Genomic DNA, 25,033 nt, shown 5'->3' with positions numbered 1-25,033 from the left:
ACAGATTGATTCAGCCCGTTATTCATTCACCTTAGACCCTCAACTCAACCTGAGGTCCTCACATATTCAGTCACCTGTTGAAATCCTTCCAACAGATTCCTATCTCAGAATAAAAGTAAAATTCCAACGGCCTTCAAGGCCCTACGTAACATGGCCTCTACCTCCCTCCCTGACCTCAGCTCCTACAACTCTGTCCTGTACAAACTTCAATCCCACTCTCCGTGAACTCTGCCACCCCTCATTAGTCTGAAAATGGGGATTCAATGTCAAACTCATAAATCACAGACAGCTACAAGTATCTTTGTACTGGAAAGAATTATATCCAAATGATAGTCATTGAGACTTAAAATGTAAATTATGAGCTAATTATTCATAAAAATATTCACAGTAAATTATAAACACCTACCAGTGGAAACATTACATCAAATATCTTTTGCTAAAATTTACCACATTTATTCCAAATTGGATTTTATAACAAGTAGAAGTCTTTAAAATACTAAGTGGTCAGAAAAATACATAATGTGAGACTGACATATTTTCAGACTTAAGTCACATTGGTATGAATCAAAACAAAGTTATACCAACTAAAATACATAAAAGAGAGAGCCACTGAAGGAAAAGCATCACAAGACACCGCAACACACTTCAGTTCATCTGGGAAATCTAGAATTAAGTGTCAAAGCGGCTTACTTAATTGAATCTTAATTTCAAAATACACATTTCAGGTACAAGCATTTCCACTTACCCGCTTCATTACGGTCTTAAAATGTGGCAACATAAAGACATTACCTTTATTATTTCAGTAGTGTAAGACTACATACCTTATCAACAATGCTCTGTATCTACTAAAATTTCATAGGTGACATAACATCTTTACTCAAAGGAAAGCATCTCTCAGCTCCACCTTTTATTTCCTGGAAACAAAGTATGTTTCCAAGCTGATACAGTAAGCACTTTTTTTGGTTTATTAAAACAGCTTCGTTGAAATATGATTTTTCTTAAAACAGCTTTGTTGAAATATGATTTATAGAATTTATCTGTTTTAACAAAGAGTTCAAAGAGTTTTGGTAAATTTACTGTGTTGTGCAACCATCTCTTCAATTCAACTTTAGAACATTTTCATCACTCCAGGACAATCCCTCATGCCCATTAGCAGTCATGACCCACTTCCAGCCCCAGGGCTATACAAACATTAATCTTCTTTCTGTCCCTATACCTGTATTTCCTGGATGATTCATGTAAATGGACTTATAAAGTATGGTAAACACATTTTCATCTATTTATTTTTATATTGAACTAGGTTCAACATATAGCCAGAATGAAATGTTTAAATTTTCTTTCCAGAAGGTTATAAATAGTTTTCTTCATACTTCCTTCTCCTTCTGCTTCTTCTTTTTCATACTGAAAGTTTTTCTTTAAAATAATTATATTCATTCATTAATTCCATATTTTTCTCTTCTAGAAGAAGATCTTCCTTTCCATTCTCAAGACAGCCTCCTTGGATATTAATGACTATCTCTTCATTATGGCCTTCCTTATGAGCATCCTCTAGTTGTTGTTCAAGCAAGAGATTTTCGAGTTCTTGTTGACATATTCTCTCCTCTAAAGAGTTCTGTGTTCCAGTGGATTGACTCTCCTTAGCTTCCTCATTTGGATGCATCTGCTTCATTTCCTTTATTTGATGCTGTGCTTGCTTTAGGTCCATCTGTACACTTTGTAAAGCCAATGTCTTTTCCCTGAGAGCATCTCGTCTCATGCAGCTTAGCTTTTAAGGTACTGAACTTCACCCGAGCTTTAGAAAGTTGTTTAGTAAGCAACTCATTCTTATCTGTTAGTTGAGAAATATCAGAACCCATTTTTTCTTGTCCATAAACATCATCTGCTCTCTGTAAAACTAGTTCTAGGTCTTTTCTTTCCAAAATTTCATTGTACTCATTTATAGCAGTTGCCAGGCTAGAATGGAGGGATTTGACTTCAGCTTCTAGTCTCTCTTTGTTGTGTTTTTCCTTCTCCAATTTTGAATTCAGCCTTGAATTCTCAGCTTTCAGATCATTGAGCTCTTGTGAATAATGGGCAATTGTTTTTGTTATCATTTCTTCATTGAGTCTTACACTCTTTTCAAAGTTAGCATTTATTTCTGTAATACTTTTAATTTCATGAATATATTCTTTTTCCTTTCTGAGACTGTCATTTTTTATTGCGTATAATTCCTGTTTGAGCATGGCAACGTCTCTCTTCAACATATAATTTCCATACATCACATCCTTCTTTTTTCCATAACTTTGAGAATCCTAAATAAAACAAAAGAAATGTTTAGCACTCAATAAAACAACATATGATGGTTATTTCTGAAATGAAAGAACAACCTGTACATTCATGCAATTAAAAGTTGCTGTAAGTGGATATCCAACTGGAGAAAAAGTTGAAGCAAAACCTTAAACCTTAGAGAACATACATTTCAAAAAGTTCAAAAATTTATTTGAAGTCAATGAATCCATAAAATACACACACACACACACACAGACACACACACACTCTAGAGAATTTTTAAGAATATCAGAATTGGAAAAGCCTTTCTCTGGATCACAACAAACTCAAAGCATGAAGTTGTTAAAAAAAATTGACTAAATTAAAATCTTGGAAAAAGAAAATTGCATTTATACTCTGATATCTAACCCAGACACCACCCTATAGTAAGAGCTTTACCTCCACATCTATTTGGACAGATAAAATCTCTCAAAGTTTTAAAAGTTCTGTTTCCCTGATCATATTCTATTGTGATTTGACAATAGAATAAATATATAAGCAAGCTGCAGGATTTTCCTCAGGGCTTCTGACTCTACTTCTAGTTCTACATCAGATCACGGTTACTTCTATGGTGTAAATATATCAACACAAAAACAGAGAAACAAAAAGACACAGGCATAAAATGTGTCTTCTGCCTTTGTCACCTGGATTCTCCATGGAATACACAGATTGAGAGGATGTGACCTTGTGGGTCTTCAGAAACAGAAAAGAAGCTTTCCCATTTCTGAACTAAGCTTATTTTTTCCTTTGGATCCTGGGATACCAAAAAAGTGAAGGCGCTCACTGAAACAGAGGAACCAAAGTTTGCCACAACACAAGGAGCCGAGTGAAACGGCTGAGTTGCTAGTGCAGAATCCTGGAAAATGAGATGTTCCTCAAGTTTACATTCAATTACCACAAAAGTTTATAGCTGGAAGATATACAGTAGAGTTGTCCAGTCTAGCCCCATTATCTACTTGATAATGGAAGTAAAACCAAGAAATATTAAGTAACTCATCCAAAGCTCCTAAGGTGGCATTACCTAGTATTTCATGGCACCAAAAGGGAAGATACAATTACATATTGCTGAATTACATAAATTACCAGATAAATACATCAAATTTGTCAAATAAATTAAAAGTGTGACTTTGGCAAAGCAATTTAATGGCTCAGAGGGTGGTGGGGGGGGGCCTCATCTGCTTTTACTTTGAAAGAGGAGAATCTCTAGATTTTTGTCTATCTTTAGAACAAAATGTACAGAACTCAGCCTTCTACTATAGAGTCAAATGCTAAATTTTTGGCTGAGGAGTTATGCTACTTATATGATAAAATCATACATGCCAAAACCTACCATATTTTATTAAACAACATCATGTAAAACTCTGATTCCACAGAAACACTGGAGAGTGATGATTTTCTTAAATATGTGAATGTATATATATTTGTTTCCAAAAATATTTAAAGTGGCCATGATGGAAGTATAAGTTTAAACAGTTTGAGTCAAACAGATAAACTTGCATGCATGAATGCACATTAAACACACTTCTTTGGCTGGGAATATTTGTTGCAACTCTCAAGGTCAGATACATTTTCATGTCTCTTCTCAGTCATTGCTTCCCTCCCATTGTATTACCATTTTATCATTTAAATAAATGTAATTCATCTTTAAATGAATTTAGAAAAAAGAATCTAGACATTATTTCTTTAGCAATTTCCCTTATGCTTATCTGGTTCAGAAGGTCACATGGTATATGGCTAAATAATTTTCCCAGCCCATATGCCACCTGGAAGACTCACAGTGAGACTTAGGTTAATGAATGATCAAAGATTATGAGAATGTTTTCCAGAACCGTCATTTAGATAGCAGCACTAATCTACTTTGACACATAATTACACATTTAGATAACCCCACTGTAACTATGCACATGAGATTTTCTTGAGTAGAAAACCAGAACGAATCAGATAACTTATAATAAGAGAAGCAGCAAGGGAACCTCTTTCTTTTTATAGTTGAACTTTTTTTCTTCAAACCAGGAACTCTACTTGTAACAAGCCCATCTCATTCTTAAGCCTTTGCATATCTTGCTGTAAGTCTTCTTCTACATATGCTTTTGATGTTCTGTCACTATGTGGTGGAGAATAACTCACATTTTCTAATTCAGGTTTCATGCTTTCATAGATATTAGCAGTGGGACTGTCATATGTGGGTCCCTGAAACACACTTGCCAAACACCTTCTAAGCTTTAGAAGAGCTTCTAAGTTCCATGTGGCTTGTGGAAGCGCTGTATTGGTTTTCGGTTTTTGTTAAGTGTCTGTAACAGCAGAAATACTGTAGCTTTCTATTTGTATCACATGCTTCCATTCTTTGGAGTGAGCAAACCACAAATCAAAAAGAACTTTTGGATCTCCAGACTGAGGCCAATGTCTAATGACTAATTTCCAATCTGTGGTATTTTGGGTTATATTTTCTTGTATTTGCATATCAAACTCTTGGTCTTTTTTCATTTCAGCCATAACTACTGGGTTCCTTAATTTTTCAATTTCTATATCATTACAATTCTCTTTCTTCTTCTTCTCTGTGAGAAAAAGGCTACATGTCTGCTTTGTTATAATTTTTACAGTCTGATCTATTTTCATTTGAATAAAGCTTAGAAGATGACTGGCAAGTGTGCTGGAGGGACCCAGAGTATAAATGCAATGACAAGACCTGAGTGAGATGGGCTCCTTCTGTTCAGGCAATGCCTGGAATACCACAGAGTTAGACACTCCAGGTGCATCTGCTTCCTCACCATCAGGGATAGGATTCATCAGATTATGGGGCACTCCCTTTAAGTTTGTCCCTCTTTAAAGTTACAATGTAAGAGCTCTTCCTCAGGACAAACAGTAATTCTGCATTTTTCAAAACTTTCACCAATCTTCAGTTGAACTTTTTTGTAATTAATTTTTTTTTTTTTTTTTTTTTGAGATGGACTTTCACTCTTGTTGCCCAGCTGGAGTGCAATGGCATGATCTTGGCTCAACACAACCTCTGCCTCCCAGGTTCAAGCGATTCTCCTGCCTCAGTCTCCTGAGTAGCTGGGATTACAGGCATGCACCACCACACCTGGCTAATTTTGTATTTTTAGTAGAGACAGGGTTTCTCCATATTGGTCAGGCTGGTCTTGAATTCCCGCCCTTAGGTGATCCACCCGCCTCAGCCTCCCAAAGTGCTGGGATTACAGGTGTGAGCCACCGCACCTGGCATTGTAATGAATTTTAAAGGAAGTCCCGAATATATAGATATATCTTCTTTATTACAATTCTTACTCATTTCTGGTTCTTGAGGCATTTTTTGCAGGTGCAAAAGTGGAAAATTAATTTGCTTCTTTTGTTTCTCAGATGTCTTTTCTGATAGGGTGCATGTTTTAAAATTAATTTTATTCTAAATTAAGTATGAACAAAGAAAAATAGAAAATAATTAAAATTGAACTGTGAAACTTAATCTATGTTTTACTACCCCTAAGTTACTGGATTATAACTAAGAAGTAAAAAGTAATTTGCCTTGGCTTAATATAGGAGAAAAACATGAACCAGGAAGCTTAACTCTGTTTGGAGTAAATTTAATTCATTATCAATTAAATCTGACAGAAATGGGTTCACAGATGATATGTAGTATTCTAAAGGCTTTCTCTCTTGAAAAGATTTTTACCTCAGCATACCCTAAATAGTGAACCCCTACAGTGAATTCATATTTCTGAGGATTAACTAAAGAGTAGGCAAATGTTAAATTATTAGAAGCCAAAATGAATACCAATCAGAAAGAGAAGAAAATTTTTAGATTCTACTTCAAATGTTATACTGTAATATGATAGTCTTATCTAGATAGGTTATCTGCGTATATCCACGTCTAATATATTCTAAGCTCTACTAGTGACAGTGGGTTAAAAATTTTAATAGCATTTTCTATTTATGTTAAAATAAGAAATTTATTGTTTGTACCCTGACACCAAAGTCCCATTCTGGAAGGCATAATTCTGTCAGTAGGCAGTTGGGTTGCTTTTATGACCCCATCCTCTCCCTGAACATAGACACCGAAGGCAACCAGAAACCAAAAAACAGATGAAGTCTTTAACCTCAGCACTGGTGACTGGCAACATAAAACTGCAAAGTTTGAACCACTGGGAATGATGACTCCTTTAACATGAGGTGAACTCAGTGGCCATCACTGTTCAATTGTTCATAATTTCTCTTGCTTAGTAATACAACTCCATTTTTGATGTTACCTTCTTTATCATGAAGAAGGTTATAAAAATAAAAGAGCAAAGAGAGTTCTGGAAATTTCTGGCCTCAATTCCAAGGGTACAGATAGCTGTGAGTTATTACAGACTATAAGAATATTTTAAATTTTAAAACAGGCTAAAATGTTTCAAAATTCAATATGAAATTATGCTCTGTTGGATTCTAAAAGGATAGTCTAAAAGGTCACTTCACTTGGACTATGCTATGTTATTAAAGAAAAACAAACAAACCAGTATTAAACCAGAAATTTAAATTGTTACATACCTGTGGCTGTTTATTTTCACTTCTTTCAAGCCTTTCTTGCTTTTCCTCTGAAGCCACTTTTAAGTCGTGTTCTGCTGACAAATCCATATGTTTAGTTAAAATGAATGACTTAAAATAAAGACTATCATCTTTATAAAAATTGATACAAAACAACATATACTTTTATAAATTGAGAGTTTAAATGAAGCTTAATGTTTACTGGAATATTTACATTTTTAAGAAACACTTCTAATTATCTAAAACTTTAACAAACCACTTGGGGAGACACTAGGTATCAGCAGGTTCAAGCCATGCAAAAGTCTCAGGGTCATCCAAAAATTATTCCACCCAATATAAAAAAACGAAACTGCTGGAAACAAAACAAAATTTAAAAATACAGTAAAAACATATAAAGTAACACTTTACTATTCTCTACTTCATAATAGTATCTTTTTAACAACATGCTAAGTAAGTTGTTATTTACTAATAATTTGCAAAATTTTTGTTACTGTTACATCTTTATAGTGTACACCCTGTTTTTTACATCTGAAATATTTTCCTCTACTATTCTGACAAATTTATTTTTGTGTTTTAAGACTCAGAATGCAGGCTGGGCACAGTAGCTCACACTTGTAATCCCAGCACTTTGGAAGGCCCAGGTGGGATAACTGCTTCAAGCCAGGAGTTTAGGACCAGCCTGGAGACTATAGTGAAACCCTGACTCTATAGAAAATTTGCCAAGCATGGTGGTGTGTGCCTGTAGTCCCAGCTACCCAAGAGGTTGAGGCAAGAGGATCCCTTAAGCCCAGGAGTTTCAGTTTGCAGTGAGTCTCGATTATGCCATTGCACTCCACCCTGGGTGACAGAGTAAGAACTTGTTTCCAAAAACAGAAAAGGAAAAAAGGCTCAAAACGCTATGTGAAGTCCTCCCTGAATCTGGCTATCTTTCTCCACATACACAGGTGTCTCCTTCCTTGGGGCTCTCTTAGTACTTTTTGAATTTTTCTAATGTCACTTCACCATCTGAGCTGCACATCATGTCTTTGCATGTCTATCCCCTTTGTTGCTAGACTGTAGCAATCATCTTTGTATAAACAGTCTTTATTTTACTAAACATTTATTGAGTTCCTGCTAAGTGGTAGGCACTGGGGTTTAAAGAATGAGAATAAAAGCTGTCAGGGATGGCTTTTCTAGAGATCATGCCTGGGCTGAGACTTAGACAGTGAGGTTCACCAGACTAAAAGAGGCAGAGGGCAGCAATGATAACACATGCCAGGCAGTGGCAAGAGAGGGAGAGAAGCCTCCCAGAGCATATGCATTTATCTACATGAGAAGGATGGTGACAGAGGCATCACCAGCAGCTCAGTAATGCCAGAAAAAGGGGCAGACAGAGAAAGGGCTGCAGAAGATGAAGCCAGTTTCTGAAAGCCTTATATAAACCAACTATTACTGTCATTTCTTAAATTTTTTAAAAAAGCAAAACAAATTAGAAAAGCGTAATTGCAAGAAAAAGACCAACATTTTATTTAATTGTATCTTATCTTATTTGACTTGATTTTTCTTAGAGATGGGGTCTCACTCTGCCACCCAGGCTACAGTGTAATGTTGCTATCATAGCTAACTACAGGCTCAAACTTCTAGGCTCAAGTAATTCTCCTGCTTCAGCCTACCAAGTAGCTGGGATCAGAGGTGCAGAACACTACATCCAGCTACAGTTTTTGAAAAAATAGTCACGGGGTCTGGTGATGTTGCCCAGGTTGCTGGACCTCCAAGCCTCAAGGGATGCTTCTATCTCAGCCTCCAACACTGACGAGATTACAGGCAGGAGCCACCATCCCCGGCAACACCAATATTTTCAAATGAATAAACTGGAGCTCTATCATTTTATTTTATCATGGATGGGTGAAAACTTTGTAATAGACTCATGTACTCCATGGATTTGTGACAAGGAAACTATAGCATTAACTATGGCTGAAGCTTCCCTTGTCTCCCAGTCTGTTTACATGGTTAAGAGTGGAGATACTCAAGTGTCTTACCTTTTGCACCTTCTTTTCTTTCTTTCAAATTTGCAGGCTTCATAGCTGCTGTTTCTGTCAAACATGCAAGCTTCTTAGACATTCCTTCTGGAAAACATCATCCCTCTGCCTCCTTACCTGGCAAAGTTTCACTTACTCTGCGTGCTTACCCTAAATCCTACCCATTTTTTTTTAGAAGCTTGCACTCATCAACACAAATTCAAAAGTGAATGGCATCTAATGAACATAATAAATACCTAGTAAATAATAACTATAAGCTCCCAGGTGACATCTATCCTCCATCTACCCTCTACATAATGGGTCAGCACACTGCAGGCCACAGGCCAAATCCTGCCTACCATATGTTTTTTCTCAATGAAGTTTTATGAGAGTACAGTCATGCCTATTCACTGACATGCTATCTATGACTGCTTTCACACTACAATGCCAGGGTTGAGTAGCTACAACAGAGACCACATGGCCTTCAGCTGCTTAAATCATTAAATCCTTCTTGAAAAAGAGAGAGAGAGAGAGACCACATGGCCTAAAATATTTCCTATTTGGCCCTTTACAGAAAAAGCTTGCCAATCCCTGCTTTATACCCTCAACAGAATGCCCTATATCTCAAATTGAATCTAATGCCTCCCCTGTTTACACTTTTCCAATGAATTTCTAGAGCAAACACTGCTGGCTCCCTACCCAAGAGCAGTTCCTTGTTGTTTCTTGCTGGAGAATCACAAATCTGTTTGGGTATTTATTATCCCAATACCTCTCCCTCCTCAGCTTCAAAAGATAAGTGATTATTCTAAGCTAATCACATAACTACATTTGCTTTCCCAGTGCCTGGTTTAGGAATGAGCATGTGGTGTGACCCAGCTAATAAAATATCACAGAAAGGGCCGAGCACGGTGGCTCATGTCTGTAATCCCAGTACTTTGGGAGGCCGAGGCAGGCGGATCAAGAGGTCAAGAGACTGAGACCATCCTGGCCAACATGGTGAAACCCCATCTCTATTAAAAATACAAAAATCACCTGGGTGTGGTTGCATGTGCCTGTTGTCCCAGCTCTTCGGGAGGCTGAGGCAGGAGAATTGCTTGAACCTGGGAGGTGGAGGCTGCAGTGATCTGAGATCGTGCCACTGGACTCCAGACTGGTGATAGAGCAAGACTACATCCCCAAAGGAAAAACAAAATTACAAAAAGTCCCCTGCAAGTTTTCTCCCAATTTAAAAGACACGTGAAGAAAAGCATCCCTTCCAGCCTTTAGATACTGTCTTGTGAGAACATGATGTTTGGAGTTGTTGCTAAGTAGCCAACCATGAAGGGAGACATGAACAAGACACTGCGAACAGCATAGCTGAAAGAGGAACAAGTGGGATCCAATAATAACACCGGACAACCAAAACAAGTCTGGTTCTTATGGTTTTGGCCACTGTTAGGTCTTCTAGTATTTGCAGCCAAAAGCATTCTACCTCAGAAGATTCCCCTGGCCTACAGCATAAGATCTACTCATTTCTATACTATTAAAAGTCTTTTATTGAACTGGTTTCTAGACACAGGTAAAACAACAACAAAGTCTTTCCTAAGCTTGCCTTCACTGACACATACTAAACATAATAAATACATAATAAATAATAACTATAAGCTATTTTCACCTCATTACCAAGCACTCCATATTTTTTTTTGCACTAGTAAATTTGAACTGCTCATAAACTCTACAAAGTTCACTCAGGTGTCCTATCTTTTGAACTTGCTCCTTGTGTTTTAAAACTTTCATTCTTCATGGCTGCTGCTTCTGTCAAACATGCAAGCTTGTTAGATACTCTTTCTGCCAAGCATCATCCCTCTGCCTCCTTACCTGGCAAAGTTCCACTCACTCTACACACTTACCCTAAATCCTACCCACATTTTAGAAGATTGCATTCATCACCACAAACATAAACATGCCTGGCACATACTGAACATGATGCATACGTAATAAATAACTGTAAGCTCCCAGATGACATTGGACACACAGTAAGCACTATTTCAGGTAGTAAATAAAATAAATAACAGTGGTAATAACAATCTCCTAACTCTAGTTTTTAAATGCATTTTGAAACATTGGAAAATGCTTAGTCTATAACAGATACATGATAGTTATTATTTAAGTGGACAAGTATTTGAATGAATTAAAATATTTTTCTTAAAAATTCTGTTGAAAAAACACAAAAATTAAAGTTATCTATATTCTATTATGAGCACCTTAAAGACAAAAACTATGTCAATTCCATCTTTGTCTCCTGCAATTTGCCAAACCTAACTTATAGAAGTGGTTTGATAAATATGTACTAAATTAAAGGTGTCTTTATATAGTTCAGATTGTACAATGCATTAGGTGTTATATTTTTGTTATTGTGAACCATTTTTATAATTTTATTATGATTTTTTGAGCCTAGAGTTTGGCTATTGGAATATTTATTATGATTATCTTTTGCCTAATGGTAACAGAGTAACTTTTTTTTTTTTTTTTTGAGATGGAGTCTTGCTCTGTCACCCAGGCTGGAGTGCAGTGGTGCATTCTCGGCTCACTGCAATCTCCACCTCCCAGGTTCAAGCAATTCTCCTGCCTCAGCCTCCTGAGTAGTTGGGAATACAGGTGCCCACTCCCCTGCCTGGCTAATTTTTGTACTTTTAGTAGAGATACGGTTTCACCATGTTGGCCAGGCTGGTCTCAAACTCCTGACCTCAAGTGATCTGCCTTCCTTGGCCTCCCATGTGCTGGGATTACACATGAGCCACCACGCCCAGCCTGGTAACAGATTATTTTGTTCCAATAAAATTACTATTATTATGATAATTACCCAGCACATAAAAAAACACAGCTTGTTCTAAGAAGTGAATATATCTCATGAAGTTCCAACTTAACGGTGAATAAATTAAAAATAGACCTTGTTTGTATAAGAATATGTAACATAACTTCTGCTTCTTGGAAAGGAATTACTTTTCTGTCTTCTGCATTCAGTAGGTATCTTCAAAAATAGTCTTCTATTTGTATGGGTGCACACTGGCTCCATTTTATGATTCTTATTGCCATTTGTTTATGGTATCAGAATGGGATTTTCGAATTCCTAGTTCTAAAGACAGTTACTTTCTTAGTGACACAAATTCCTATGTAATGCAGTTGACTCTTGAACAACAAGAGTTTGAACTGCAAGGGTCCACTTATATGCAGATTTTTCTTCTGCTTCTGCAACTCAGAGACAGCAAAACCAACCATTTTCTTCCTCCTCAGCCTAATCAACCTGAAGATGATAAAGATGAAGACCTTTGGGAGGATTCACTTATGTTTATGGATAGTAAGTATATTTTTTTAATTTTCTATGATTTTCTTTATAACAGCTTCATTTCTCTAGCTTACTTTATTCTAAAAGCATAGTATGTAATAATGCAACACATACAAATACGTGTTCACTGTTTATCACTAAAGTTTCCAGTCAATGGTAGGTTATTAGTAGTTACATTTGGAAGGAGTTGAAGTTGTACTCAGATTTTCAACTCCACAGGGATCAGAGTCCCTAACCCCCACAATATTCAAGAATCAACTGTAATTAAGATTTATTTACTAAATGCAAACCATTTACTATAAAAATTAAATAGAAGATCCATTTGCATAACAAGTCTAATTTGTAACAATGTATAGAGGAAAATGCAACATATTAACTTAATCTAATTTCTTATTTATATTAATACAAAAATATGTAGAATTTCAGGAATCATTAGTAGGTAAATGAATTTTTTCAGACAATACTGTTTGAGACTGAGAATTAGCTACAACTAACTTCTTAAATAACTCTGAATTCTAAACTAAAGAAATTTAAAAAATTTTATATATAAATATATATATTTTAAACTGCTCTTTTATGATTAAAAATATGTAATCTTACTTTTTTTGTTTTCTTTGGAGATAGAGTCTTGCTTTTCCATCCAGGCTGGAGTGCAGTGGTGCAATCTGACCTCACTGCAACCTCCACTTCCCGGGTTCAAGTGATTCTCCTGCCTCAGCCTCCCGAGTAGCTGGGATTACAGGCGCCCGCCATGACACCCAGCTAATTTTTGTATTTTGAGTAGACATGGGGTTTCACCATGTTAGCCAGGCTGGTCTCAAAATCCTGACCTCAGGTGATCCACCCGCCTCAGCCTCCCAAAGTGCTGGGATTACACGTGTGAGCCACCATGCCTGGCCTGTAATTTTGCTTTTTTAAAATCAGTAAGATCACCAAGGGAAATCAGAAATTTACTATCAGAAGTCTTACCTTGATTGTCATTTCAAAGATGATTTTTAAGTTTCTTATTTTTATGTTCCAAAATTTGTTGTTGAATGCTATGCATAATAAATGTAATAAATAAAATTAGTATTTTAATAGTGATATGAAAAATCTCTACCAAACAGATTAAATTCTTAAAGCATTTCAGACAATATCAGAGCTAATATCAGAACTCTAATGTCCAATACACTTTAAAATTTTAAGCTCTATATACTTATTAAGCTTCTAATTAAAGAAGAAAAACAGGAAGTACTCATAAACTGAGAAAAGCATAGCTCAGTAAATTAATTCTAGTTAGCTAGCTTAACAGTCTGGAAACTGTCCTGCATTCAGAGTAAGTCCTCTCTCTGTAACCAATAGGTATTTTATTTTCAGACCAGTTGCTTCTCTTAGGCTCCATGGCTTCTTCCAAAAAATAAAGATTTTACTACTTGACTTCACTAGGTCGTTAGGAGGATGTAATGAGATAACATGTTTAAATGTTCAGAGAAATAGTAAAGCAATGGAAAAATTTATTCTTGAACTGCATTGCTGAAACCATTTTGGAATCTCAAATAAAACCTGATGAGTGTTTTTCCATAGGTTCTAATATTTGAATGTCACGGTTTTCAGAGAATGTGCTAATTTTGGTTATATTAGTTCTATTCATTGCGGCTTGTAGTTCAGAGCATTTTAGCTAGTTCATAACTTGTAACTAAATTTATATATAAATATATTATTATCTCATTAAAACATATAACCTAATTGTCCCCTATTACTGAGCTCATCAATCACACCAAGGGCAGAAAACTAATAGGTGTCAAAACCTGGCTGGGACAACTACCATTCCTTCTCTACCTCCTCAAACTCAGAGCCAGCAGGTCTGTGTTAGGGGCTGCATCTTCTTGGTCCTCTCCGACTGACATACAAGACAAAGCCCTGCTTGTATTGTTTTTCAGTTCCATGAAAGAGATGCAAGTTGATGTTTCCTCATTTCCAAGTCATGTACTAACAACATATTTGCATATAACATCCCATGTGCTACTCAGCTCTGTTCTCATTTCACAGATCACCTTACATGAATACTTTTATAATGATCATAATAACAATTTCCATCTCGGGTGTCTCCTGTTTTGGTTTGACTCACATTGTTTCCTAGAAGCTAGTTAACAAATAGTCAAATGACCTTCTGGGGACTGTGTAATATGTGGAATGCTTTCTGAATTTGTGTGCCCTCCTTAGGCAGCAGGCATGCTTATCTGTTCTGTATTGATCCAATTTCAGAATATGTGCTGCTGAAACAAGTATAAAGCCCTGTTTTATACATGGATACTGATGAGTCATGGGTAAGGCTTAGCTCTGTTAAATCCAAATTACCTACTTTAGATACAGAGAATTCTATTGAATGACTTCTGTGAGGTAAAATTTTAAAATATTTTAAATACTTGAGGTAGAGATGCAAGTAGCCTGAGAGATTTTCATTATTATGGAAACACATTACTTGAGGGGCCAACTCCAAGGTGCCCATTACTCTATTGAAGGATAATGTGGAACATTTTGCTATCTAACAAAAGCTGCTACACAGGTCAGAAAAAAGCCTCAAGGTACAGATGTGATAACAAAAGGCAAAGGGACCTCTTCTCTCTTCCTGCAACATTATTTGAACATCCCTAACCATTGAGTAAAATTCCAATTAATATTTGCTAGAGAAAATGGACACTGGTCTCAAAGGATAACATACCATGAAGGTATAGGCTAAGCCTAGCCAAGAGGTGGGCTACAAATAAGATTTTTAATGTTGGGGGAAGGTCAATTTACCACTATGTGTGTGGCTAGAGCCAGGAGGCCTCGCTGCCAGAGCAGGGTGCTGGGAACAATGGCTGAGCCTATGTACATGAACTAAAAAACACTGTAGCTGTGGGCTGGGTGCAGTGGCTCATGCCTGTAATCACAGCACTTTGGGAGGCTGAGACGGGTGGATCATGAGGTCGGGAGATTGAGACCATCCTGGCTAACATGGTGAAACCCCGTCTCTACTAAAAATACAAAAAAAAATTAGCCAGGGATGGTGGTGGACACCTGTAGTCCCAGTTACTTGGGAGGCTGAGGCAGGAGGATGGCGTGAACCTGGGAGGGGGAGCTTACAGAGAGCTGAGATTGTGCCACTGCACTCCAGGCTGGGCGACTGAGCAAGACTCCGTCTCAAAAAAGCAAAACAAAACAAAACACTGTAGCTGTGGACTCTGTGTATGAGTCACCATGAAGAGTGATGGATCTGAATCAGTAAGGGCATCCTGGTGGCAAAAGTCAATCATTACCAGATTGCAGGACCAGTTACAATGGCAGCAATACAGTAAGTGAATCAATGGAAACAACAGAATGATTAGAATGGCCTTTTCCCCCCTTCTTCTGACTTGTAAAGCAAGATTGTCTTCCTTGGGCTTAGGGAACCCCTTAGCTTTTTGAAAAATTCAAAGGAGGAAGGCATAGGAGATAGCCTCAGGGGATAATACAAGATTTTCTGCTAAAGTGGACATTTCAAGACCCAATAACTAATTAGAAAAGTCAGGCCAGGCACGATGGCTAGCAGTTTGCGAGACCAAGGCAGGAGAATCACCTGAGCTCAGGAACATGAGTAACATAGTGAGACATTGTCTCAAAAACAAAAAAAAAAGAAAGAAAGAAAGAAAAAGTAAAAGATGTGACATTATTTCTATCTCACATATAAGGGTTATACTTGGAATAAAATGAACACTGAGATCCCTAGGGATAAAGGTCTTTAAAAGTCCAGAAAGAATCTTGCACTCATTGCTACTTCTAACTAGTCTAGATTTCTGTTTGATTTCTGGCTAAAAAGTGGACTAACTTGTTGCCATTCCAAACTACCTCAACCAAATTATGATCTGTCACCTAATATATAAGATGCAATAGTTGTAATTATTTTAAACCTTAATTTAGTATTAACCGGTCTTTTAATATAAGCACATACCTTCTCAAATCACAACAAACAGCATAATCCTCGGCCATTTGGCCAAACATGTCTTGAGAAAAGATACTTATATTTTGTTGAAGGAGGAGGCTGATGATACTTGACGAGCTATGCTGTACTGCAAGCATGAGGGCTGTTCTAAAATAATAAAGAAATAACAGCACTTAAGAACTTTAATAAAGATATTTAATTGGCAAATTGGATACATTTTACCAATTTCATATCTTGCCTGTCAGGATAAACATAATAACCATTTACATGTACTAGCTTATGTGTATAAGCATCTTGGGTGCTAAAGTGTTCATCTGGGTAAATTACCACCAAGGCTAAAAGGCAGGGACAACAAGCAAGCTTCATGTTCCATTGGGATATGACATAATACAAGTTGCTAATTTATAGTCCTTTGATGGCCAAGAAACTGTGCTGAGGTCACTTATCTAAAGTAGGCAAAGATTTAGATGAAGATTTCCCCATTGCTTTCCTAGTCTGATATATTGTAATTCAAAGTCAGCTAGGGATCAAATAAGTAAGAGCTATCTGCATACTGAAAACAACAGCAACAACAATAATGATAATAATAATGATAATGGTAATAGCAGTAGTTGTAAACTGAAAGTTAAAGTCTACACTTTATAAAATTAATAAAATACAAAACCCCTTTAGCTAATATAAGATTGCAGGACCAAAAACATCAAATTACAAATAACAGTCTATAAGAGAAGATGAATCCTACTATATACTGTTTTTTATGTTGCTCAGTCCAAATAACTGCTTTTCTACCTAACTGATTATTCATGTTATTTTTTACTATATGCCAATAATTATAAGTTAAATCTTATTAACAGTTCTGACTTCAGTGACTCTTACCACTCTAGAACACTCAGATTTTTAGGAAAAAAAAAAACAAACCAAAAACAAAAACTATTGCACCTTCTGAAATTGTCAACGGAATGTATATTTGCCTGGTTCTTCAATAAGAATTCCACCACATGCTGTCTCCCAGAATTTATGGCAAACAAAAGTGGAGTGTTTCCCTCCTGTAAAAAGCAAAAACAATTTATAATTCACAAAATTATGTATTTCTCAACTGAACTAAAAATCTTCTATAAGATGCTATGAACTTAAACATGCAATATAGAGAGAAAGTAAATGCAAAGCAGTCCCGTCCTTTTCACTCCTCTGTGCTTTCCCACACACTGTCTTGTGAACACCCCTCCTCTGCCTCCCCACATTAACTTCGGTCATCTCCAAAACTCCCTTTTTTACCAGTCCCAAAAATCCTTGTTTCTGTCTCAGCATTTAGCACAGTACATTGTAATTATTTCATTGTTTCCCACTGAAACCAAGAGCTTCTCGAGGGCAAGGGCTGTATCTTTTTTCTCTATAACCCTAAAACCTAAGACATAGTAGTGAATGCTTTAAGATTTTAAAATAAATTAATGGTCTAAATTATTATCTCTAGAGCCGTGTTTCTTAAACTATATTTCGAAGAATATTTGTTTTACCAGAAGAACTGCACCCCAACAAAAAGATTCCATGATCATCTGCATTTGAGAAGTATTACAAAATTATATTACATGGCCAACAATCTAGAAATCCCTTGAACTTTGCCTAATCTCAATTTGACAATACTTTTTGTGGCAAACATTAACATTTTAGGAACTAGAGTTTCAGGGATACAGTTGCCAGAGCTTCCCAATACAAGTGGAGGTTTCCTCTGGGTGGCACAAACTTGCTTGATTTACTTCTATCAATGGTGTCAGGATGCCAATGTCAGGCACTCCTGATCCAAAGGGGCCACTAAGGAAATGAGCTCTGAATTAAGAGAGATTGGCTTCAAAATCACTTATTTTCCTTATTATTAAATAGTCATGGGATTTTTCCTAATACAAGAGGATAGATTTTAATCTTAACTATTAGAAAGCTCAGTATGTTCTGTGTAAGACAGACCAGTTAAAAATTTTTGAAAATAAATATTAAAAAGCAAAGCTCAGTAAGAAATTCTATTCTCAATTATAATGATAATCCTGGGATGCTAATGCAACTTTACTTTTTAAATCCATTTGTATTGATTTCCATTTAAATTGCTATTTAACTTTTTTTTACTTTAGGCAAAATATAAATCAGAAATAAAAATACAATGGCTTATCAAAAAAAGTTCTAATACTGATGTATAGGGCTTATTTCTAGCATAATAAAAGCCAGTAACTCACTTGCATTTTTGTCTTTTGAAATGGGGTCTCACACTGTCACCCAGGCTGGAGTGCAGTGGCATGATCGCCACTCACTGCAAACTCCACCTCCTGAGTTCATGCCATTCTCTTGCCTCAGCCTCCCAAGTAGCTGGAACTGCAGGTGCCTGCCACCACACCCGGCTAATTTTTTGTATTTTTAGTACAGACGGGGTTTCACCGTGTTAGCCAGGATGGTCTCCATTTCCTGACCTTGTGATCTGTCTGCCTTGGCCTCCCAAAGTGCTGGGATTACAGGCATGAGCCATCGCACCCAGCCATCACTTGTATTTTTAAGGGACATTGCTGAGAAGAAAGATATAATGTCTGCAATATTCATAATCTATCCACTTCTCAGCAGGAATAACCTAAAAAGGCTTCTAGGCATTCTTATGAGCAGATGACTATTTGTGGTATAGATATAAAAAAACAGGTAGGCATTCTTATGAGCAGATGACTATTTGTGGTACAGATATAAAAAAGAGTTAAAAAAACTTCTGAATTCTAAAATTCAACTCTATAATTGAGGGACTTATATAGACTATATATTATGAACCAATGGTGTCTTGAAAACCTTGAATTCTTTATGAAAACATACGATAAAAAAGGAGTTGTAAACTCAAATACTTATAAGGATGAAGGAGGTTACCTAAGTAAGTGAAGTACTCAGGTGGACACAGTAGCAAACTGGAGAATATGTGCCTCCTACACAGGGCAACCTCTGCACAGCAGACCAAGCAGTGATGCGGTTCAGGGGACACCAGATTTGATTCTTAAGCCTGATGTCCAGATTTCTGCATGAGTCCACTAAAGTTTACATGTTGAATCAATTCAAAGAGGCAAAGAACAAATCTATATGCCACATTTAGACTACAGCCCTTGTGTTTTTATATTTGCTATGAATGTGTTGCTAAATGATTGTGTATAAACCAAGTACTTGCCTGTGGAACTTTTTCTTTTTCTAGTATCATATGTTTAATAAAAAAACTCAGGCCCTGATATATACATAATAAAAATTGCTGTTAACACTCATAATACCCACCTCAAGAATTTTCCCAACATTTATTCATTTGCAATCTATGTGTATATAATTTTCCCAGATTGTTAACCAAATAGATAATTAGTTCATAGGAATGCTGAAACTAAATTATTAAAATAATTCCTATTGTATTCTCACTGACTTCAAGGATTTCAGTGTTTAAAACTGACATCCTGATAATGCCAAAGCTCTATAAACTTAATAGACATACTGAGATAGTCCCTAATACAACTGCAACTGAAAAAAAAAGGTTCAAGATCTGCTACTGATCTAATTGAGAAAATTTCACTTGTAATGAACACTTGTTGACACATAATCGCTTGAATGGTGACAAAGGAACATGAAATGGTGAAAGGGTCAGTCTCTACTTGTTGAAAGATTACTCACAAGTAAATTGCTAAAAACTTTCTGAATGGCAGTGAATGATTCATGGTGGGAAGCAAAAGGTGTTATTCTGTAAGCTGAGAGATGTTGCCAGTGATATTTCCTTTCACTTCCCAGTCACAAACGTAGAGAAAGACAGATTAAGTCAGGTTAATGTTATTGGAAAAGAGAACTTTGAAGAAAGTAGCACCTATCAAATGCCAACTCTTTTAGAGATTTCTTATGTCTTTGAGATACGGGAATTTATATACTGCACTTATCTATTCTGTGCTTCTTAATCAGGAGTGTATTCGAACACTTAGGTTTTTTTTTTTTTTTTGCTCTTGTTGTAAGAGACAAGAGTCTTACTATGTATTTTTAATAGAGATGGGGTTTCACCGTGTTAGCCAGGATGGTCTCCATCTCCTGACCTCGAGATCTGCCCACCTCAGGCTGGACTCAAACTCCTAGGCTCAAGCAATCCTCCCACCTCAGCCTCCTGAGTAGCTGGACTACAGGAGCATGCCACTGTGCATGGCTTCAAGAAAATATTTTTAACCATACATGTTCAGAACTTATTAGATCTATTACATCAAAATCCTCAGGGGAAAGCCTACACTTGTAGACTTTTAACAAAATTTCCCGAGGTCACTGTAATGCACAATTCTAGCTGAGAATTACTGCAGCAGACAGTCACTTCAGTTTCATCTCTCACCCACACAGCCAATATCCTTTATTAGCTTGGGATGTGGCCAGAGAGAAGAGTATGAGATAAGAGTTATGTATTAAAACTCCAGTGAATTTTCCTGGGTGTGGGTATAACAGGGACAAGTAAACTCAAAATCCCAGTTGATTTTGCTATTTATAAGCTGCTCATCTCCCACCTTCCCACCAAGATATTCTAGATTTGAAAGGAGAGTTTAGACTCTTAGCTAAGTGGCTGTTTTTGCTGGGATGTGTAGAAAGTCAGTTACTAATTTGTTCCACCCTTTGCTGAAGTGTTTCTCACTTCATCACTGTATATTCACTGCCAATCTGGTTTCCTCAGAGTCCTCTAAAAATTAATCTTTAGGCAAGTTTCAGTCACTCTTTTTACCAAACCAAAAATGATTACCTCAAAGCTGAAGAGTGTTTTGTCTCAATACATAAACTGGAAAAAAAACAAACTAAAAAACAAAACCTCTTCTTGGCATTTTCCCTCATTACCTAATTTCCAAGTGACCTGCATGTTTTTGATTGCTCTCCTTTTCCCTTCCTATTTTTCCCTCTTAAACCTTGCCCATGAAAGATACATCCATTTTGTTAGAAGACCGTCAGCAGCAGCAAGACTTCCATTTATTGTAAGTTGTTTTAGTTTTGAGTTTTAAGATAAAGCCTATTTCCAGGGCAATTTTTTTTCCTGTGATGTTTTTACACTAATTAGAAAAAAAATACACCAGGGGTAGGAAACAAATACTTAAAAAGAAGTTTTACCTTAACAAATTCACAAATACTTCCCATAAGTGCACTAAAATAGCTGTGCCCTCTAATACTTCTTTAAAAGTATCAATATTTAAAGTAAAATTTTAGACAATTAAGTTATTTCAAAACATTTTCATTCAGGAAAACTTGAGTTCCAAATATGAAAAATTGACTCTTACCTATGTCAATGTTAAAACAAACATTTTGAAAAGAAAGTTGACTGATCTGTACCTTGTTTAGTGCTTTAATATTTGCATGGTGGGAAAGCAGTTTTTCCGCCAGTGAAGTCCCCTTATTATACACAGCATAATAGAGAGCAGTGTTGCTGTAGATATCCTTAATGTTTGGATTGGCACCATGTTCCAGGAAAATAATGGCACAAGCCTCTTCCTGGCAGTGTACAGCCTATTAGTGTTAGATAAAAAATTAGACTATAAATTCTAATAATTCAAAATACATATTCCACAGGTTCCACCAGCTAGCTAATTTAAATGAGAAAAATTCATTTTAATTCGGTGGAAAAGCCAAGATGGCTGAATAGGAACAGCTCCAGTCTACAGCTCCCAGCATGAGTGACACAGAAGACGGGTGATTTCTGCATTTCCATCTGAGGTACCGGGTTCATCTCACTAGGGAGTGCCAGTGGGTGCAGGACAGTGGGTGCGCCACACCGTGTGCGAGCCGAAGCAGGGCGAGGCATTGCCTCACTCGGGAAGCACAAGGGGTCAGGGAGTTCCCTTTCCTAGTCAAAGAAAAGGGTAACAGATGGCACCTGGAAAATCGGGTCACTCCCACCCTAATACTGCGCTTTTCTGACGGGCTTAAAAAAAGGCACACCAGGAGATTATATCCCGCACATGGCTCGGAGAGACCTATGCCCACGGAGTCTCACTGATTTCTAGCACAGCAGTCTGAGATCAAACTGCAAGGCAGCAGCAAGGCCGGGGGAGGGGCACCCGCCATCGCCCAGTCTTGCTTAGGTAAACAAAGCAGCCGGGAAGTTCGAACTGGGTGGAGCCTGCCACAGCTCAAGGAGGCCTGCCTAACTCTGTAGGCTCCACCTCTGGGGGCAGGGCACAGACAAACAAAAAGACAGCAGTAACCTCTGCAGACTTAAATGTTCCTGTCTGACAGCTTTGAAGAGAGCAGTGCTTCTCCCAGCACACAGCTGGAGATCTGAGAACGGGCAGACCACCTCCTCAAGTGGGTCCCTGACCCCTGACCCCCAAGCAGCCTAACTGGGAGGCACCCCCCAGTAGGGGCAGACTGACACCTCACACAGCCGAATATTCCTCTGAGACAAAACTTCCAGAGGAATGATCAGACAGCAGCATTCGGGGTTCATGAAAATCCGCTGTTCTGCAGCCACCGCTGCTGATACCCAGGCAAACAGGGTCTGGAGTGGACCTCTAGCAAACTCCAACAGACCTGCAGCTGAGGGTCCTGTCTGTTAGAAGGCAAACTAACAAACAGAAGGGACATCCACACCAAAAACCCATCTGTACATCACCATCATCAAAGACCAAAAGTAGATAAAACCACAAAGATGGGGAAAAAAACAGAGCAGCAAAACTGGAAACTCTAGAAAGCAGAGTGCCTCTCCTCCTGCAAAGTAACACAGTTCCTCACCAGTAACAGAACAAAGCTGGATGGAGAATGACTTTGCTGAGTTGAGAGAAGAAGGCTTCAGACGATTAAACTACTCCGAGCTACAGGAGGAAATTCAAACCAAAGGCAAAGAAGTTAAAAACTTTGAAAAAAATTTAGATGAACGTATAACTAGAATAACCAATACAAAGAAGTGCTTAAAGGAGCTGATGGAGCTGAAAGCCAAGGCTCGAGAACTATGTAAAGAATGCAGAAGCCTCAGGAGCCGAAGTGATCAACTGGAAGAAAGGGTATCAGTGATGGAAGATGAAATAAATGAAATGAAGCGAGAAGGGAAGTTTAGAGAAAAAAGAATAGAAAGAAATGAACAAAGCCTCCAAGGAATATGGGACTATGTGAAAGACCAAATCTATGTCTGATTGGCGTACCTGAAAGTGACGGGGAGAATGGAACCAAGCTGGAAAACACTCTGCAGGATATTATCCAGGAGAACTTCCCCAATCTAGCAAGGCAGGCCAATATTCAAATTCAGGAAATACAGAGAATGCCACAAAGATACTCCTCGAGAAGAGCAACTCAAGACACATAATTGTCAGATTCACCAAAGTTGAAATGAAAGAAAAAATGTTAAGGGCAGCCAGAGAGAAAGGTCGGGTTACCCACAAAGGGAAGCCCATCAGACTAACAGCGGATCTCTTGGCAGAAACTCTACAAGCCAGAAGAGAGTGGGGGCCAATATTCAACATTCTTAAAGAAAAGAATTTTCAACCCAGAATTTCATATCCAGCCAAACTAAGCTTCATAAGTGAAGGAGAAATAAAATACTTTACAGACAAGCAAATGCTGAGAGATTTTGTCATCACCAGGCCTGCCCTAAAAGAGCTCCTGAAGGAAGCACTAAACATGGAAAGGAACAACCGGTACCAGCCACTGCAAAATCATGCCAAATTGTAAAGACCATTGAGGCTAGGAAGAAACTGCATCAACTAACGAGCAAAATAACCAGCTAACATCATAATGACAGGATCAAATTCACACATAACAATATTAACTTTAAATGTAAATGGACTAAATGCTCCAATTAAAAGACACAGACTGGCAAATTGGATAAAGAGTCAAGACCCATCAGTGTGCTTTATACAGGAAACCCATGTCACATGCAGAGACACACATAGGCTCAAAATAAAAGGATGGAGGAAGATCTACCAAGCAAATGGAAAACAAAAAAAGGCAGGGGTTGCAATCCTAGTCTCTGATAAAATAGACTTTAAACCAACAAAGATCCAAAGAGACAAAAAGGCCATTACATAATGGTAAAGGGATCAATTCAACAAGAAGAGCTAACTATCCTAAATATACATGTACCCAATACAGAAGTACCCAGATTCATAAAGCAAGTCCTGAGTGACCTATGAACAGACTTAGACTCCCACACAATAATAATGGGAGATTTTAACACCCCACTGTCAACATTAGACAGATCAACGAGACAGAAAGTTAACAAGGATACCCAGGAATTGAACTCAGCTCTGCACCAAGCAGACCTAATAGACATCTACAGAACTCTCCACCCCAAATCAACAGAATATACATTTTTTTCAGCACCACACCACACCTACTCCAAAATTGACCACATAGGTGGAAGTAAAGCTCTCCTCAGCAAATGTAAAAGAAAAGAAATTATAACAAACTATCTCTCAGACCACAGTGCAATCAAACTAGAACTCAGGATTAAGAAACTCACTCAAAACTGCTCAACTACATGGAAACTGAACAACCTGCTCCTGAATGACTACTGGGTACATAACGAAATGAAGGCAGAAATAAAGATATTCTTTGAGACCAACGAGAACAAAGACACAACATACCAGAATCTCTGGGACACATTCAAAGCAGTGTGTAGAGGGAAATTTATAGCACTAAATGCCCACAAGAGAAAGCAGAAAAGATCCAAAATTGACATCCTAATATCACAATTAAAACAACTAGAAAAGCAAGAACAAACACATTCAAAAGCTGGCAGAAGGCAAGAAATAACTAAAATCAGAGCAGAACTGAAGGAAATAGAGACAAAAAAAACCCTTCAAAAAATTAATGAATCCAGGAGCTGGTTTTTTGAAAGGATCAACAAAATTGATAGACCACTAGCAAGACTAATAAAGAAGAAAAGAGAGAAGAATCAAATAGATGCAATAAAAAATGATAAAGGGGATATCACCACTGATCCCACAGAAA

General features: G+C 37.4%; 1 protein-coding gene and 1 non-coding gene across 2 annotated transcripts in view; both read right to left on the bottom strand.

The window, feature by feature from the left end:
- The window catches only part of LOC472988 (ankyrin repeat domain-containing protein 18B-like), a 77,103-nt gene that overhangs the window by 39,093 nt on the left and 12,977 nt on the right, over positions 1-25,033 (bottom strand). Inside the window, 11 exon segments of the mRNA XM_063788490.1 lie at positions 1,377-1,405; positions 1,407-1,751; positions 1,753-2,291; positions 6,829-6,899; positions 8,844-8,897; positions 9,855-9,991; positions 10,565-10,616; positions 13,117-13,184; positions 16,097-16,234; positions 17,027-17,133; positions 21,422-21,595. Coding sequence (XP_063644560.1) covers positions 1,377-1,405; positions 1,407-1,751; positions 1,753-2,291; positions 6,829-6,899; positions 8,844-8,897; positions 9,855-9,991; positions 10,565-10,616; positions 13,117-13,184; positions 16,097-16,234; positions 17,027-17,133; positions 21,422-21,595 — 1,714 coding nt within the window.
- On the bottom strand, positions 14,309-14,411 carry LOC112204444 (U6 spliceosomal RNA). Its single transcript, XR_002938090.1, has one exon. It is a non-coding gene; the product is annotated as a U6 spliceosomal RNA (small nuclear RNA).

This window comes from Pan troglodytes, chromosome 11 (genome assembly GCF_028858775.2).
Source record: "Pan troglodytes isolate AG18354 chromosome 11, NHGRI_mPanTro3-v2.0_pri, whole genome shotgun sequence".
In the NCBI taxonomy this organism is placed as follows: Eukaryota; Metazoa; Chordata; class Mammalia; order Primates; family Hominidae; genus Pan; species Pan troglodytes.
The sequence above is the reverse complement of the archived record's forward strand: the minus strand, read 5'-3'. Positions and strand labels throughout refer to the sequence as shown.